Source organism: Euleptes europaea, chromosome 8 (assembly GCF_029931775.1).
Source record: "Euleptes europaea isolate rEulEur1 chromosome 8, rEulEur1.hap1, whole genome shotgun sequence".
Taxonomy (NCBI): Eukaryota; Metazoa; Chordata; class Lepidosauria; order Squamata; family Sphaerodactylidae; genus Euleptes; species Euleptes europaea.
The window spans coordinates 83499199-83514555 of NC_079319.1; the positions used below are offsets into that span (position 1 = coordinate 83499199).

The following is a 15357-nucleotide window of genomic DNA, read 5'->3' on the forward strand; positions in this document are numbered from 1 at the left end:
TGCTCAGAAATGATTAGCTTGGGGGGGAAATAATGAGCTCAGAACGCTTCTTCCTGATTAGTTAATTTCCTACACGTTGAGTGTCTTTCTCGTGGAGTGTTCATAATGTCCCTGACCCCAATACTCTGAAATGGTAGAATCTGTGAACGATGATGTGCTGTGAAGGGGTACAGACCAGAGGAGCTTATATTGTATGCTTCTGTTAATGTGTAGCCTGGGTGTGAGAACCGGGGTATTTGGAAACTCTTAATAAGAAACACACATTATGCTTCGAGATGGGTAACACCCTTTCCTTTGTCTTTTCAGGATTTCGTAAAAATGATGAAATGAAAGCTATGGAAGTCCTGCCGATCTTAAAGGAGAAAGTTGCATACCTTTCAGGTAAAGAGATATATTTTAAAAAATATGTAATTCTGTACTTTGTTTATTACATTAATGGTCACCAGAAATGCCACAACAAAACAGTCTTGAGATCTAACAGTTCTGACATATCGGAGAAAAACTCAAGTTTGTAGTAAAGCTGTACATGAATGTTTTCTTTGTTTTTTAAATGACAGAAGCTTTTTTACTTTAATGCAAGATCTAGTCTAAAAGAAACATTTATCTGCCAGGCCTATGGGGCACCTAGTTCCTGTTGATCTGTAGTAAGAATATGGGAACCTTCAATAAACACTGGAGAAATATTTTCGAACATCTATGGGGGGTACCTGATAGCTCTACTTAAAATACTCTTGGTTGCTTACGGTTTGTTTTTGACTGTCTCTTTGTCTCTCAGAGCCGTCTTGTGTAATTAACCTCATAGCTCGAGTCACCAGGGAGTGCATTCTGAACCAGTGGTCTTCAGTGTCTCGCAATGCTTAAGTGGTTTGTGGAGACTGCCCACCCCGTGCTGGGTTGTGGATCCTTTTAGACCAGCCGTGTGTTTGTTTCTTTTCTGAAGGACCTGCCGCTTGTGTCTGCGGCAAGGGTGCCCACAGCTCTTGCTGTTTTGTGCACACGCTGGAAGGGACAGCAGGACGATGGGTAGAGAATATTCCTCCTCCGTGGCTCTGACCCTTCGTTTGTTCCTTGCTGCGGTGTACCTTGTTAATGGTTTTGTTTGAAAACTCAATGCAAGTTTGCAACTGGCTAACTGCCAAAGTGGCTGACGGTCATAAGTGGCTCGACTCGTAACACTGAAATGAACTGGTTACAGCCCCGTATGGAGCAAGACCTCCCAGGGATTGGTGGCAGGTTGCTTTAATGGCTTATGATGGTTAAGTAGACTTTTTGGCAGTCCGCAGTATCCGTAACTGTCTCCTCCAACACCACAGTTCAAATGAATAAACTTCTTGTCCGCTTTCTTCACTGTCCAGCTTTCACACCTGTATATAGTAATGGGGAATACTCTAGAATGAATTATCTTGATCTTAGCCACCAGCGACACATCTTTATACTTACGGTTCTTTTCTAGCTCCTTCGTGGCTGCCCTTCCCAGTCTCACTCTCCTTCTGATTTTTTGGCTCCAGTCTCCTTTTTGCGTGCTGATGGAGCCAGGGAGAATAGGAAATCTTTAACAATTTCAATTTCCTCATTGCCATCCTTAAAGTTAGGTAATTCCCCTGTAGTCATTACTTTTGTCTTCTTGATATTGAGCTATAATCCTGCTTTGACACTTTTTGCTTTAATTTTCGCCAGGAATCATTTCATCTCTTCACTATTTTTTGCCAGTAATGTGGTGTCATCTGCATAGCTCAAATTTTTAATGTCCTTTCCACCAATTTTCACCAACTTCACCTAACTTTCAGTTGACTATGCTCTTAGAATTGACCCCTTCCTGAGAAGTGGTATGATATCTTATTCAGTTTGTCACCTGCTAAGCAGGACTCAACTTAATTTACTCACAAAAGTAAGTCTTTTTATTGAATAACTTCAATGTAATATATGTGTATATGCAAGTATTACAAAGTCTTAAATGTGTTAAAAGTGTACACAAGAATACAAGCAAGTTCTACCTACTATTTAGTTTTAAAATCCAATACTTAATCAGACTTAACTGTTATATTTTGAGTTAAAAGATCTGATTCACACTATCTAGAATAGCATCTAAGTAAGTAGTTCATACATACCAAGCCAATTTCTTCTGAGACTCTCTCAGTCCGAAGACTAAGAGAGATCTAACTTTCAACCCTTTTCCTGCCTGTATTTATACTGTCCAATATCAATTTCATATCTTGGTTTACATTCCAAGATGTACGTCAACTTCAGCTGTATGTCTACTTCAGCTGATGTCTTCAGCTGCTTACTACCTGGATACTCCCATATAAGGAGTTCCTCTTCCAGCAGGGTTGTCTGCTGTCATAACAATATACTGAACAGTCAATACAAGATTCAGCTATTTTAGCTAATTCATACATTTATAATTCATTTAACAAACATCTTTATATTCTAAGGAACGCTGTGAAAATGAATATATTTTCAACATTCTATGAAAACTCTATCGTATACAAACCTTAAAACAGCATAACATTTATATAACATCCATTAAGTAATGCTTTTGGCAATGTTTCACCATAGAGTAGTCTCCTGCTGAACATGAGAAAACCACTAAGATCACACTAACTTAGAATTCACCAAGAGCTGACAGAGGAATGGTTACTTCAGAGTATTTCCTCTGATATCAGACTTGGCACAATATAAGACAAATTCCATTCCCACAGATCTATTTTGAATTCACTTTCAGCTATTCACTTCCAGCTGAAAGTTAACTAATAAGGTATTAGTAACTGTTTGGCATACTTCCAACTCACTTTACAGTGTCAGCAGAAATGCTTTTGTGAAGGAAAAAGACTTCAGACCTGTTTCTTAAATTGAATGGAATAAAGGGCAGGCCCAGGCTTGTCCAGCTGAAAGGCTTTTAAATGGCTTTTATATGAAAGCTTCATAATTCAGAAATAGGTAAATAGGTAAATTCTGTCTATGCAGAACACTAACACATCAGTTCATATGTTCCATATGTTGAAGCCTGTAACAATGATATGTCCTGCGTATAGATTGAAGAGATAGTGAGATAAAATACACCTTTGTCTGACCCGTGGCTGATTGGAAATCATTCTTTCTCCGTATTCTGTCCTAACAGTAGTCTCTTGTCCAGAGTACAGGTTGTGCATCAAAATAATCAGATGCTGTGGCACACCCATTTCTTTTAAAACCAGCTGTAGCTTTTCATGATCCACCCAGTCAAAAGCTTTGCTGTAATCTATGAAACACAAGCTGATTTTCTTCTGAAATTCTCTTGTGTGCTCCAGTAACCACCGTAAATTTGAAGTATGATCTCCAGTGCCTCTTCCATTTTTGAATCATGTTTCAACACCAATATTTCTTGTTCTGTATACAGTAACTGATTTGTTTCATAGAATCATAGAGTTGGAAGGGGCCATCTAATCCAATCTAGCCCAACCTCCTGCTCAATGTTGTAAGATTTTAAGCATCACTTTACTTGTGTGAGAAATGAATGCAGTGATCCAATAGTTGCTGCAGTCTTTGATGTCTCCTTTTTCAGAATTGGAATGTAGATTGAACATTTCCGGTCTATGGGCCATTGTTTTGTTTTCCTTATTTGTTGGCATTTTCTTGTTAAGGATTGAGGGACTCTGTTCTGTGCCTTGGAATCTGTTATCTCTGACATAGTACTCAATTGAATGCATTCACAATCTTGAAAGTATTATGCAAACTGCTCCTGCCCCAGGGCATAAACTGCCCCCCTGCATTACGATGGAACTGGGTGACATGAAGAGGGTTGTGAGATGTCTAGAATGTTGCTGATGGCAAACCCATACAGACTCTGATAGATTATGGTATAGAGCTCGTTGGAAGACCTATGAAGCGGCGGTGACAGCATCAAAAAAATCACTACTACTCTGCTACTATAGCATCAACAAGCCCACAGTGGCCAAATAGGGCTTTCTACAGTCGCTGCACTGGCGGCCCATCAGTTACTGGGCTCAGTTTAAGATCGTGGCTATCACATACAAAGCCCTTCATGGGCTTGGACCCTCATATCTGTGATGTTGCCTCTCCCCCTATATACTGCCATGCCATCTTCGCTCATCTGCACAAGGTCTTCTGCAGGTGGGCAAAATCAACAACTGCCCACACACGTGCCTTCTCCGTTGTGGACCCCGTCTTGTGGAACGGCCTGCCTAAGGAGGTTAGGAAGGCTCCCCCTCTCCTGGCATTCTGCAAACTATGCAAAACTGAATTATTCAAGAGGGCTTTTCTATTCAGGCAGTAGGATAGCACTGTACTAAATGGTTCAAAGTTGCTTGGAAAAGTTATTAGGGACTGTGGTTTATACTACTGTGTATAGCTTGCTGAAACTAGGATCCTACTATTGAATTTTGCGTCATATAATTGTATCATGTTAATACTTATGCTTTGCTTCAGTACTGTTTTTAGATTTCTGCTTGGTTCTACAACCCTAATCCTGTTGCATTGTTTATTGAATGTCCCTTCTGTTGACTGTATTGACTCACTGTCTAATCCGCCTTGAGTCCAAGTGAGAAAGGGGGAGTATAAATAGCAAATAAATCATCAGAGTATGATCCTGCCTCCTCCCTGAGTCTGGAATGGGAACTGGTGGTGGGATCCCATCCCATCTTCAGACTTTTCTCTGAATTTAAGTGTGGTGTGAAGTTAGAAACAAAACCCTGTTCCTTTTTCCTGGCCATATGTCCCACCTGTGAGAGTCGTGACCCATTTTGGGGACCTGACCTCCAGTCTGAGATCCATTGTTGTGAGGTATGAATTTGAGCCAGGTGTGCAATGGCGGGGAGTGGATTTAGCCTCAAAGGTTATTGAGTGCCGTGGGGCATGGCGCTTTTGTTTACCTGACTTGCGTTTTGTTAGATTGCGAAGATGAAATGGGATAACTGCATTTGCTAGTCTAAATGGAAGTAAATAAACATTTGCTCATATGCTACCAAGTGTATTAAGCATAGGGTTTGCATTGCTAAAAACAAGACCTTGCTAACTGCATCTTGCCTTGGTGACATGCATCGCATTTTAAACAAGATCTTGAAACACAACACACTTCTGTTGTGCTCGTAGAAATGGACATGTCTAAATGTCACGCTGTCTGCTCCAGTGCGTACTGTCAGATTGGCCCTTGGAGGGTTACGCCATTGTACAATGCCGCATACATAGCTGGCGCTCAGCACGTTTCTTCTTTTTTTCTCCAGGTGGGAGAGATAAGCGTGGAGGCCCCATTCTAACGTTTCCGGCTCGTAGCAATCACGACAGAATACGACAGGAGGACCTGAGGAGGCTGATTTCATACCTAGCTTGTATTCCTAGGTAAGGATGTCATCATTGATGTGTTACGACTCGAAGCCTCGTTCTTTGCACCCCTGTGCGGAAACATGATGGCTTGGAGGAGCCCTGTGTGAGTTCGTAACAAGTTCACGTTCTCTAGACTCCCAGTTGTTTTGGAGAAGAAATAACTTAGCAACGAAGCACATTGCTCTGGAGAACTTATAAGATGCCGTGGACTGCTGCCGTCTACTTGGAAGAAAGTTACTTTCCTGTTTTTTGTATGCTAAAGCGGGCTGTAGGATTTTTTTAAAGGGTATCCTTTAGTGATTATTGTAAAGCCGCCCTTCACTCTCCAGATCTGTCAACTTACCAAAGGAACTTTATGATGGAGGAAATGTCCTTTTTAATGGCGAGGGTGAAAGGGGCTTTTTACGGCATGGGATAGGTTGCTGCCGTGAGGGCCGGCTCTGATCAGCATTAATGGAGGATTCTGGCCAACTGTTTTATTTAGCTGCTCTGGCCCAAAAAAAAACCTCCACAAAAAACAAGCAGCACTTGCCTATGTTTTCGTTAGTTGGTTAGCGTCTACAAAAAAAGATCCAGAAAACCACAGGGGAGTACGTGTTGTTGAATAATTAAGTATTAATTCCAAGGTAAAGTTTATACCTAATAAATAGTATTCAACATGACATCGCAAGAGCGCTTGGCAACCCAGAAATAGCTCACAGCGTTGCTGGCTGCCTCTCCTCCCTCAGCCGGCTAGAATAATATTGAGTGGTGTTGATTTTCTCTTCAGGGCCAGCTGGCCCGACTGGACCCTGTTAGAAATTGCAGAGCTACAGAGCGTTCCAGAAAGTTTGTTGTAGGCCGGATGTGTGAAAGCACAGGCAACACTTAGTGGGACTGGTATATAGGTGGGGATAATAGTGGTCCGGTGCTTTGCAAAACCAGGATGCAGTTCAGTGGTCTCCGGACCAGTCTGAGTGAACCCAGGTGAAGCTGTCTTCATGACGGAGTCAGGCTGTTGGTCTGTCCGGGTCAGTCTTGTCTCTGACCGGCAGCGGCTGTCTGGCAGAGGTCCTTCACGTCGCCCACTGCCTTTGCATGGAGATGCTGCAGATTGAACCTGGGACTTTCCGCATGGAAAGCAGACATTCTACCACTGAGCCACAGTCCTTTCTCCTGGGGTGATAACGTTTTCCCATAGGGTGGCAAATAAAGCTGCACATTATTTGGTACCGGAAAACCAGGGGATGTTGGGTAGAGAGCTCTAGAGGCCTGCTGTATCAGACCAGTGGTCCATCTAGGCCAGAATCATGTTTCACACTTATTAATTGCTCCCTTTTTAAGCGCAAAGGACTGTTCCTAATTGCCACACTTAAAATTGTGTGGGAAGTGTTTGTTGAAACCGGATTGCTTGTGTCTTTTTAGTTCCCAACAGATCAGTGAATTTAAGTACGCGCAAGTGCTTTGGTTTCTAGCAGCTCTTTCCAATTCTGTTGGCAGAGACCAGTTTTCTGGATCAAATCCTCTTTGCTGATTTCAATATTGGTACACCCAGAGAGCTGAAGGACGCTTCACACATTATACAACAACAGACCTGGGGCTTTGCCACGGTATATGCAGTCAAGAGGGTTTCGCAGCAGTGCTCGTTCTCTTGACAAGTGCCCTGTTTGATGTGCATTTCCAAACCTCTGTTCCATTCACATGTCACAAGTTGGGGTTTCCATTTGAGAACTCATCAATTGACACCTTAATAACCTGATGACTGAAAGGATTCCTGGCTGTCAACTTGATTCGCCTGGCAGGGAAGTTCAAGGAATTTGGATGGAGAATATGCTTTTGCCCCTCTGCTGCGTCAGTGCAGTTACTCATTATCCCTCTGACCTGACTGACGCCCTTCCAGCCTCCTGGCCCATTTCTGGGCTCTCAGTTCTCCTGTGGACTCTGATCTGGAGAACCAGGTTTGATTCCCCACTCCTCCACATGAGCGGCAGAGGCTAATCTGGTGGATTGGATTTGTTTCCCCATTCCTACACACAAAGCCAGCTGGGTGACCTTGGGCAAGTTACAGCTCTCTCAGCCCCACCTACCTCACAGGGTGTCTGTTGTGGGGAGGGGAAGGGGGGATGACTGTAAGCCAGTTTGAGTCTCCCTTAAGTGGTAGAGAAAGTTGGCATATAAAAACCAACTCTTCTTCTTCCTCTTCCTCCCCCCCCCCCAACCTGGGTGGCCCAGGCTAGCCTGATCTTGTCAGATCTCAAAAGCTAAGCAGGGTCGGCCCTGGTTAGTACTTGGATGGGAGACCCCCAAGAAAGTCCAGGATCGTTACACAGGTGGGTAATGGCCGACCACCTCTGTCAGTCTCTTGCCTTGAAAACCCTGCTGGGTTGCCATAAGTCGACTGTGACTCGATGACACATCACACACAATGTTTCTGTTAGTGACCACAGTTGTCTCTCACGCTGTGTGATGCAGGAGGGGCATTTGTACCACATATGAGGGAAAGCTATGCCAGATGCTTTTCGTGCCACTTAACACTTCGGAACTGTAAGCGAATCCTGTGGGGCAAAATTTCTGTGGCTTGATGGGGGAGAAACTCAAGCCCCACATAATCATTCCCCCCCATCGCAGCGGTCTCTTGAACCCCCGACCATCAGAGGTCGCCTCGCTTTCCCCCTGTGTTTCCCTGCATTTTGCCTACATTTTCAAATTCGAGATAGAACAGGTCCCTCGAAACGTGGGGAAACGCTGGGGGGGAGAGAGGCCACCTCTGAGGGTCAGAAACTGCATGCAAAATCCAAACAAAGTCCCAAAGTCGTTGGAGGGGTGACACCGGGTGAAAACGCAATGCATAAAAGACTGGAGTGAGCTGGGAGAGGGGGCTGCAGGAGGACCCATGTTGAATTTACCGTTGGCGTGTATAAAATCCAGTTTGCCTGCTGGGATACCCAGAGGCTGAAGCTATCACTTTATACTGCTGTCGCTATATGAGACTTAATTGACAACCTGGAGCACGTTCGGTGGTTCCTTCACAAATACAGGGGCGACCCGAACCATGTGGGTGAACTAGGCATCTTCCGGGGTACTTGCCTCAAATACATAAAGTATCTCAGAAAGACAGCCATAGCTCGAACTTTGTGAGGAGGCACAGAGCAATGGCTTAACAGCTGGTTGGACGGGGAGTTCCCTCCCTTCCCGGGGTCCGTGGTCAAGCACCCTGTCTCTGTCCACCGTTTATGGCATGAGATGAAGACTGCTGTGCGGGGGTGGGGGGTAGTAATGCGGTAGAAGTTAAAAGGCAAAGCCATATCCTGGTTCATTCTTGGTAGTGTGGTATTGTACTCCTTGCTGTGAGACACCAAGGTTGTGAATGTGCAAAGGGCGATGTGTGATTCATCTTGCACAAACGGCTTCTGGGCCTCAGGGGAATGCAAAGCCCGTTGTCTTCCATAATCCAGTCAGGTTGCATAAATTTCTAGCCAGACTTTATCCATCTGCAGGTAAAGTTCCTGCAGAGCCAGCATGGTGTAGTGGTTAAGAGTGGTGGTTTGGAGCAGAGGACTCTGACCGGGAGAATCAGGTTTGATTCCCCTCTCCTCCACATGAGCAGCAGAGGCGAATCTGGTGAACTGGATTTGTTTCTACATGAAGCCTGCTGAGTGACCTTAGGCTAGTCACATTCTCTCAACCTCACCTACCTTACAGGGTGGGGAAGGAGACTGTAAACCAGTTTGATTCTTCCTTAAGTGGTAGAGAAAGTCGACATAAAAACCAACTCTTCTTCTTTTGAGCCAATGGAGCACAACAAGGCTATAGAATCGGCAGATTTGGGTGCCAAGGTGGAAAGAAGGCGGCTAAGGGGAGACATGATAGAGGTCTATAAAATTATGCATGGTTTGGAGAGAGTGGACAGGGAGATGTTTTTCTCCCTCTCCCATAATACTAGAACACGAGTTCATCTGTTGAAGCTGGAGGGTGTCAGATTCAAAACAGATAAAATATTTTTTCACACAACACAGTTAAATTGTGGAACTCCCTGCCCCAGGATGTGGTGATGGCTGCCAACTTGGAAGGCTTTAAGAGGGGAGTGGACATGTCCATGGAGGAGAAGGGCATTCATGGCTATTAGTTAAAATGGCTACTAGTCATGATGCAGCCCTATTTTCTCCAGGATCAGAAGAGCATGCCTATTATCTTAGGTGCTGTGGAACACGGGCAGGATAATGCTGCTCCAGTCGTCTTGCTTGTGGGCTTCCTGGAGGCACCTTGGTTGGCCACTGTGGGAACAGACTGCTGGACTTGATGGGCCTGGGTCTGATCCAGCGGGGCCTTTCTTATGTTCTTATGTAAGTCTGTAACTGCTGTCTTGTTTGCCTTCCAGTGAAGAAGTATGTAAACGAGGTTTCACCGTTATTGTAGATATGCGTGGATCTAAATGGGACTCTATCAAGCCACTTCTGAAGATCTTGCAGGAGTCCTTCCCCTGCTGCATTCATGTTGCACTGATCATCAAGCCTGACAACTTTTGGCAGAAACAGCGGACTAACTTCGGGAGCTCCAAGTTTGAATTTGAGGTACTTGTTGTGTTCCAGTGTTCAGCACAGAAACCAGAAGACTGTCTCTTGAAAGCCTCTTCAGGGACTGTGGCATAACCAATGCTGAACATAAAATGTGCCATTTTTGTAACACACAGTCAACTGTAATGAGTTTACAGCAAGGACTGATTTATGTGTTCCATTTTTGGACATGGTGGGCATCCTCTGATATCCATTGCATATGAACCTCAATCCAGCGTGGTGTGGTGGTTAAGAGCAGTGGTTTGGAGCGGTGGACTCTGATCTGGAGAACCGGGTTTGGTTCCCCGGTCCTCCACATGAATGGCAGACTCTAATCTGGTGAACCAGGTTTGAATCCCCACTCCTCCACATAAGGCCAGCTGGGTGACCTTGGGCTAGTCGCATTTCTCTCAGAGCTCTCTCAGCCTCACCTACCTCGCAGGGTGTCTGTTGCGGCGAGAGGAAGGGAAGGTGATTGTAAGCCAGTTTGATTCTTCCATGCTGAGAGCCAGCATGGTGTAGTGGTTAAGAGCGGTGGTTTGGAGCAGTGGACTCTGATCTGGAGAACTGGATTTGTTTCCACACGAAGCCAGCTGGGTGACCTTGGGCAAGTCACATTCTCTCAGCCCTACCTACCTCACAGGGTGTCTGTTATGGGGAAGGGAAGGTGATTGTAAGCCCGTTCGAGTGGTAGAGAAAGTCGGCATATAAAAACCAACTCTTCTTCTACTACTACAGCTACTGTATAAAGGCTGGATGCCTAAAAAGGATCTTTTTGGGGTTCGGTCACGGCGGGGGGGAGGGCACCATCCACGCATGTGAATCCGCTTGTCTTTTAGAGTTGTGTAAGGAAGTTCAATCCCGATGGAAGTCGGTTTCAGGTAGCCGGCTCAAGGTTGACTCAGCCTTCCATCCTTCCGAGGTCGGTGAAATGAGCACCCAGCTTGCTGGGGGTAAAGGGAAGATGACTGGGGAAGGCACTGGCAAACCACCCGTAAACAAAGTCTGCCTAGGAAACATCGGGATGTGACGTCACCCTTTGGGTCAGGAATGACCTGGTGCTTGCACAGGGGACCTTTACCTTTTTAAGGAAGTTATAGCTAGCCCACGGTGTCAGCAGTTCCTTGAGGCGTAGCTGCCTTCTCTGTGGCCCAATTCTCTCTCCCTGGAGAGGCCTGTCAAAGCTCCACCACACAAAGTTTCAGGATCAAAGTATTTTTAATTAAATTGGCTTTTCCTATTACGAGGCACATGCTCTCTTTTAACCAATTCCCAGCCATTCTGGAGTTGAACTCCTGAACTTAATCTTGCAGTCTTGAAAGATCTTATTGCTAGCTGGCTGCCGTGGCGCGTATTTTCCCACTTTAAGGGGGGTGGGTGGAGGTATTTCTTTCACTACAAACTAGATATTGTGATTTTAAACAGTAATCAAGTTGAGGAATGTTTATTTGTCACCGACAAGACCAGCAGTTTAGAACAAATATGAATTGTTCTGATGTTTTCCCTCTGTGAGGTTTCCTGCCATATTAGCCATCAGGGCAAGTGAGAACAGAAAAAGGCACAGGTTCAGAAAGGCACTAGATCAATCAAGGCAGGCGAGCAAAGCCCTGCATTTCTTCGGCAGGATGGTGCTGCTGCAGTCGTCTTGTTTGTGGCTTCCTAGAGGCACCTAGTTGGCCACTGTGTGAACAGACTGCTGGACTTGATGGACCTTGGTCTGATCCAGCAGGGCCTTTCTTATGTTCTTATGGGTTGCACTGAATCCTGTTTACTACTAAATGTTTGTTTTAATTGTATCTGACAGTAGTAGGACAGTTGGTTAGCATGCACGTGGGATGAAGTGTTGAGCTGCAGAGGCCTGGGTTGAAATCCCTCTTCTGGGTGATGCTGGGTCAGACAAGTCCTGGGTTTTAGCCTAACCTTCTTCACTGGGTTGTAGAGAGGGTCTCATGGGGGAAGAACACACATGCAGAAAGAGGGAGTAGAGAATAGTGAGTGTTAACAAATCGTGTTTTAATTAATGCCTAAACTACTTCGCAGTTCTTATCTGGAATCCTGCATCCATGCTTTTGTCATCTTGGTTACTTTCCAGACAAACATGGTGTCGCTGGAAGGTCTGACCAAAGTTGTCGACCCTTCTCAGTTAACTCCGGAATTCGAAGGCTGCTTGGAATACAACCACGAGGAGTGGATAGAGATCAGAGTTGCCTTTGAGGACTACATCAGCAACGCCACGCACATGCTCTCCCGGCTGGAGGAACTGCAGGACATCCTCGCCAAGAAGGACTTACCTCAGGACTTGGAGGCAGCTCGGAGCATGATCGAGGAGCACTCGCAGCTGAAGAAGAAGGTCATCAAGGCCCCCATTGAGGACCTGGACTTGGAAGGGCAGAAGCTGCTGCAGAGGATACAGAGCAGCGAGACCTTCCCCAAAAAGAACTCCGGGTCAGGGAACGCGGATTTGCAGAACCTCTTGCCGAAAGTGTCGACCATGCTGGACAGGCTGCACTCGACGAGGCAGCATCTGCACCAGATGTGGCACGTGCGCAAGTTGAAACTGGACCAGTGCTTTCAGCTCAGGCTTTTTGAACAAGATGCAGAAAAGGTAAAGTGTGTGGGGGGTGAGTTTATCTCTGTGTTCTGGGGTGGGGGGAATGGGGCTGGGGAACAAGGATGCTGCCTTAAACTGGTGAGGTCACGTAGAATCATAGAATCATAAGAGTTGGAAGGGGCCATAGAGGCCATGTAGTCCAACCCCCTGCTCAATGCAGGATCAGCCTAGAGCATCCCTGACAAGTGTTTGTCCAGCCTCTGCTTGAAGACTGCCAGTGAGGAGGAACTCACTACCTCCCTAGACAGCCGATTCCACTGTCCAACAGCTCTTACTGTAATCCCCCCCAAGGTCCAGCTGGTACCTTTCTGCCTGTAATTTAAACCCATTATTGCAAGTCCTATCCTCTTCTGCCAACAGGAACAGCTTTTGCAGATTTTTAGAAAACAAAAAACAATCCAGAATTACTTACATTTGGCAGTTTAAATAATAAAGGGGGCTAAATCCTACGCACCTCTCTTCATGGAATGCATCTTTTCTGCTGGACAGTCTCTGTGGGAGCCCCCTGGAAAAGCTCCTTCTGACTATCAGTGTACTCTTGGGAACACAATCTTTATCAGAATCAAGTAGTTCGTATGGGGTTAAATGAGTTTTCACTGCGTTGGGATCACTGAACATAAGAGCATAAGAAAAGCCCTGCTAGATCAGACCCAGGCCCACGAAGTCCAGCAGTCTGTTCACACAGTGGCCAACCAGGTGCCTCTAGGAAGCTCACAAACAAGACAACCGCAGAAGCATTGTCCTGCCTGTGTTCCACAGCACTTAATATAATAGGCCTGCTCCTCTCATCCTGGAGAGAATAGGTATGCATCATGACTAGTATCCATTCTGACTAGAAGCCATGGATAGCCCTCTCCTTCATGAACATGACCACTCCCCTTCCTTCCTTCCTTCCTTCCTTCCTTCCTTCCTTCCTTCCTTCCTTCCTTCCTTCCTTCCTTCCTTCCTTCCTTCCTTCCTTCCTTCCTTCCTTCCTTCCTTCCTTCCTTCCTTCCTTCCTTCCTTCCTTCCTTCCTCCCTCCCTCCCTCCCTCCCTCCCTCCCTCCCTCCCTCCCTCCCTTTCTTTTTTCCTTCCTTCCTTCCTTCCTTCCTTCCTTCCTTCCTTCCTTCCTTCCTTCCTTCCTTCCTTCCTTCCTTCCTTCCTTCCTTCCTTCCTTCCTTCCTTCCTTCCTTCCTTCCTTCCTTCCTTCCTTCCTTCCTTCCTTCCTTCCTTCCTTCCTTCCCCCCTGTTCTTTGACTGAGGTCTTGACCAATAAAACCACGAAACTTAAATAAGACCCATCTCTAAAAACACCTCCCTTCATCTCTTCTCTGCGGCCTCCAAAAAACGAGCAACAAAATAAGTACACTGAGGATCAGAGTCCTCTAAGAGGAACTGAACCTTTGGCTCCAAAGTTGCTTGAGAAGATGTGGACCATTTGTTAAAACATGCTGTAATCCATTTTAGCCTAAGTTGTTACACGTAAGGACAATGCAAAAGGATATGTACCAAAGAGTTCACTGACTGAAGAGGGCAGGGACACAGCCGGTCTAAAAAAGGGATCTTTAGCAAAACCACTGAAAAAGGGCAATTAAATCCTGAATGTATAAAGGTTCTACATAACTTTGGACTAACCAGAGAATCCAGAGAGGAAGGAAGATTACCCTTAGATAACAGGTCCAGGGCAAGTGGAGAACATGTCCTCCGAGCATCAAAATGAGTGTAACTCCTACCTCTAGCATAGATCAATGGCCACATGTTTTTTACATTGATCTACAGAAGAAGAGTAAAGGTCTTCCACCTTCAAATTTACAAGTGATAGTTTATGTTCGAAATGCTGGAGCTAGGGAGCCACTCCCTTAAAGCCTTCCAAGTTGGCAGCCATCACCACATCCTGGGGCAGGGAGCCCCACAATTTAACTCTGCGTTGTGTGAAGAAATGCTTCCTTTTGTCTGTTTTGAATCTCACCCCCTCCAGCTTCAGCAGATGACCCTGCATTCTATCATAATTAGAGAGGGAGAAAAGCTTCTCCCTGACCACTCTTTCCATACCATGCATAATTTTATAGGCCTCTATCATGACCGCCTTCTTTCCAAGCTAAACAGCCCTAAGCATTTTAACCGCTCCTCATAGGGCAGTGCTGAGACTCTGAAGACTTCGGAAGTGCGTCAGTCTTTTTGCTGGAATCTAGAAGGGAAGTGTTTCAATTTAAAGCAAACTACAGTGGATGTTCCATGTGTGCGGTAGGTACTACAAAACCGCTACAGATCAGTGGCTGTTTTTATCCTAGGAGTACTTCTCATGTACTCCAGGTGAAAAGGAGTGTCCTATGTTTCTTACTGTGAAACGGGCCTTCCGGGGCATGTCTCCCCTCCCCTTAAGGCAACGTTTAAGACTGCAAATGACATCCTTGCAATGTGCGTAGAGTGGGTGAGCCTCCAGTCAACACGGCTGATGCTTTCTCTGCTGCATTTAAAAAGTGCGTTTCTGCCATGGACTGCCTTTTGTGCAGAAAGCCCCTAAGCTGTAGTTCGCTGACTTAGTGGATGTCTCAGCCTCCAGCAGAGCAGAGTTCCAGGTGCAGCTTTATGTGTTTTGCTCTCTTTCGCAGGGGAGACATTTTCTGCCGAGGCTGCACATCATTCTAGCATTCCATGTAAGCAGGGGACAGTTCTGCAAGATGTAGAACCCAGCAGGGGCCAGGAAGAAGCACATGTCCTCTTTCCCAGTGACCGTGGGAGACAGCAAGAATGGGAGCTAATTCTGACATCATAGTTTCCCTCCATAGTCCCAATAGTCATGGAGGATTTAATGGGCTGGGACGGGGAGTTTGCTGCAGTTAACAAAAGTAGGCCTCTTTGTGCATGTACGTATTTGTATTGCAGTGTTGGTAACTAGCTTAATGGCATACAAT

At 45.6% G+C, this 15357-nt stretch overlaps 1 protein-coding gene across 1 annotated transcript in view; it reads left to right on the forward strand.

Moving 5' to 3' along the window:
* The first annotated feature begins 302 nt into the window (after positions 1 to 302).
* TRIO (trio Rho guanine nucleotide exchange factor) overlaps positions 303 to 15357 on the forward strand; it is a 218637-nt gene continuing 203582 nt past the window's right edge. The window contains exons 1-4 of the mRNA XM_056854855.1: positions 303 to 381; positions 5220 to 5334; positions 9677 to 9869; positions 11944 to 12456. Coding sequence (XP_056710833.1) covers positions 327 to 381; positions 5220 to 5334; positions 9677 to 9869; positions 11944 to 12456 — 876 coding nt within the window. The 5' untranslated portion in view covers positions 303 to 326. The remainder of the gene's footprint in view (positions 382 to 5219; positions 5335 to 9676; positions 9870 to 11943; positions 12457 to 15357) is intronic.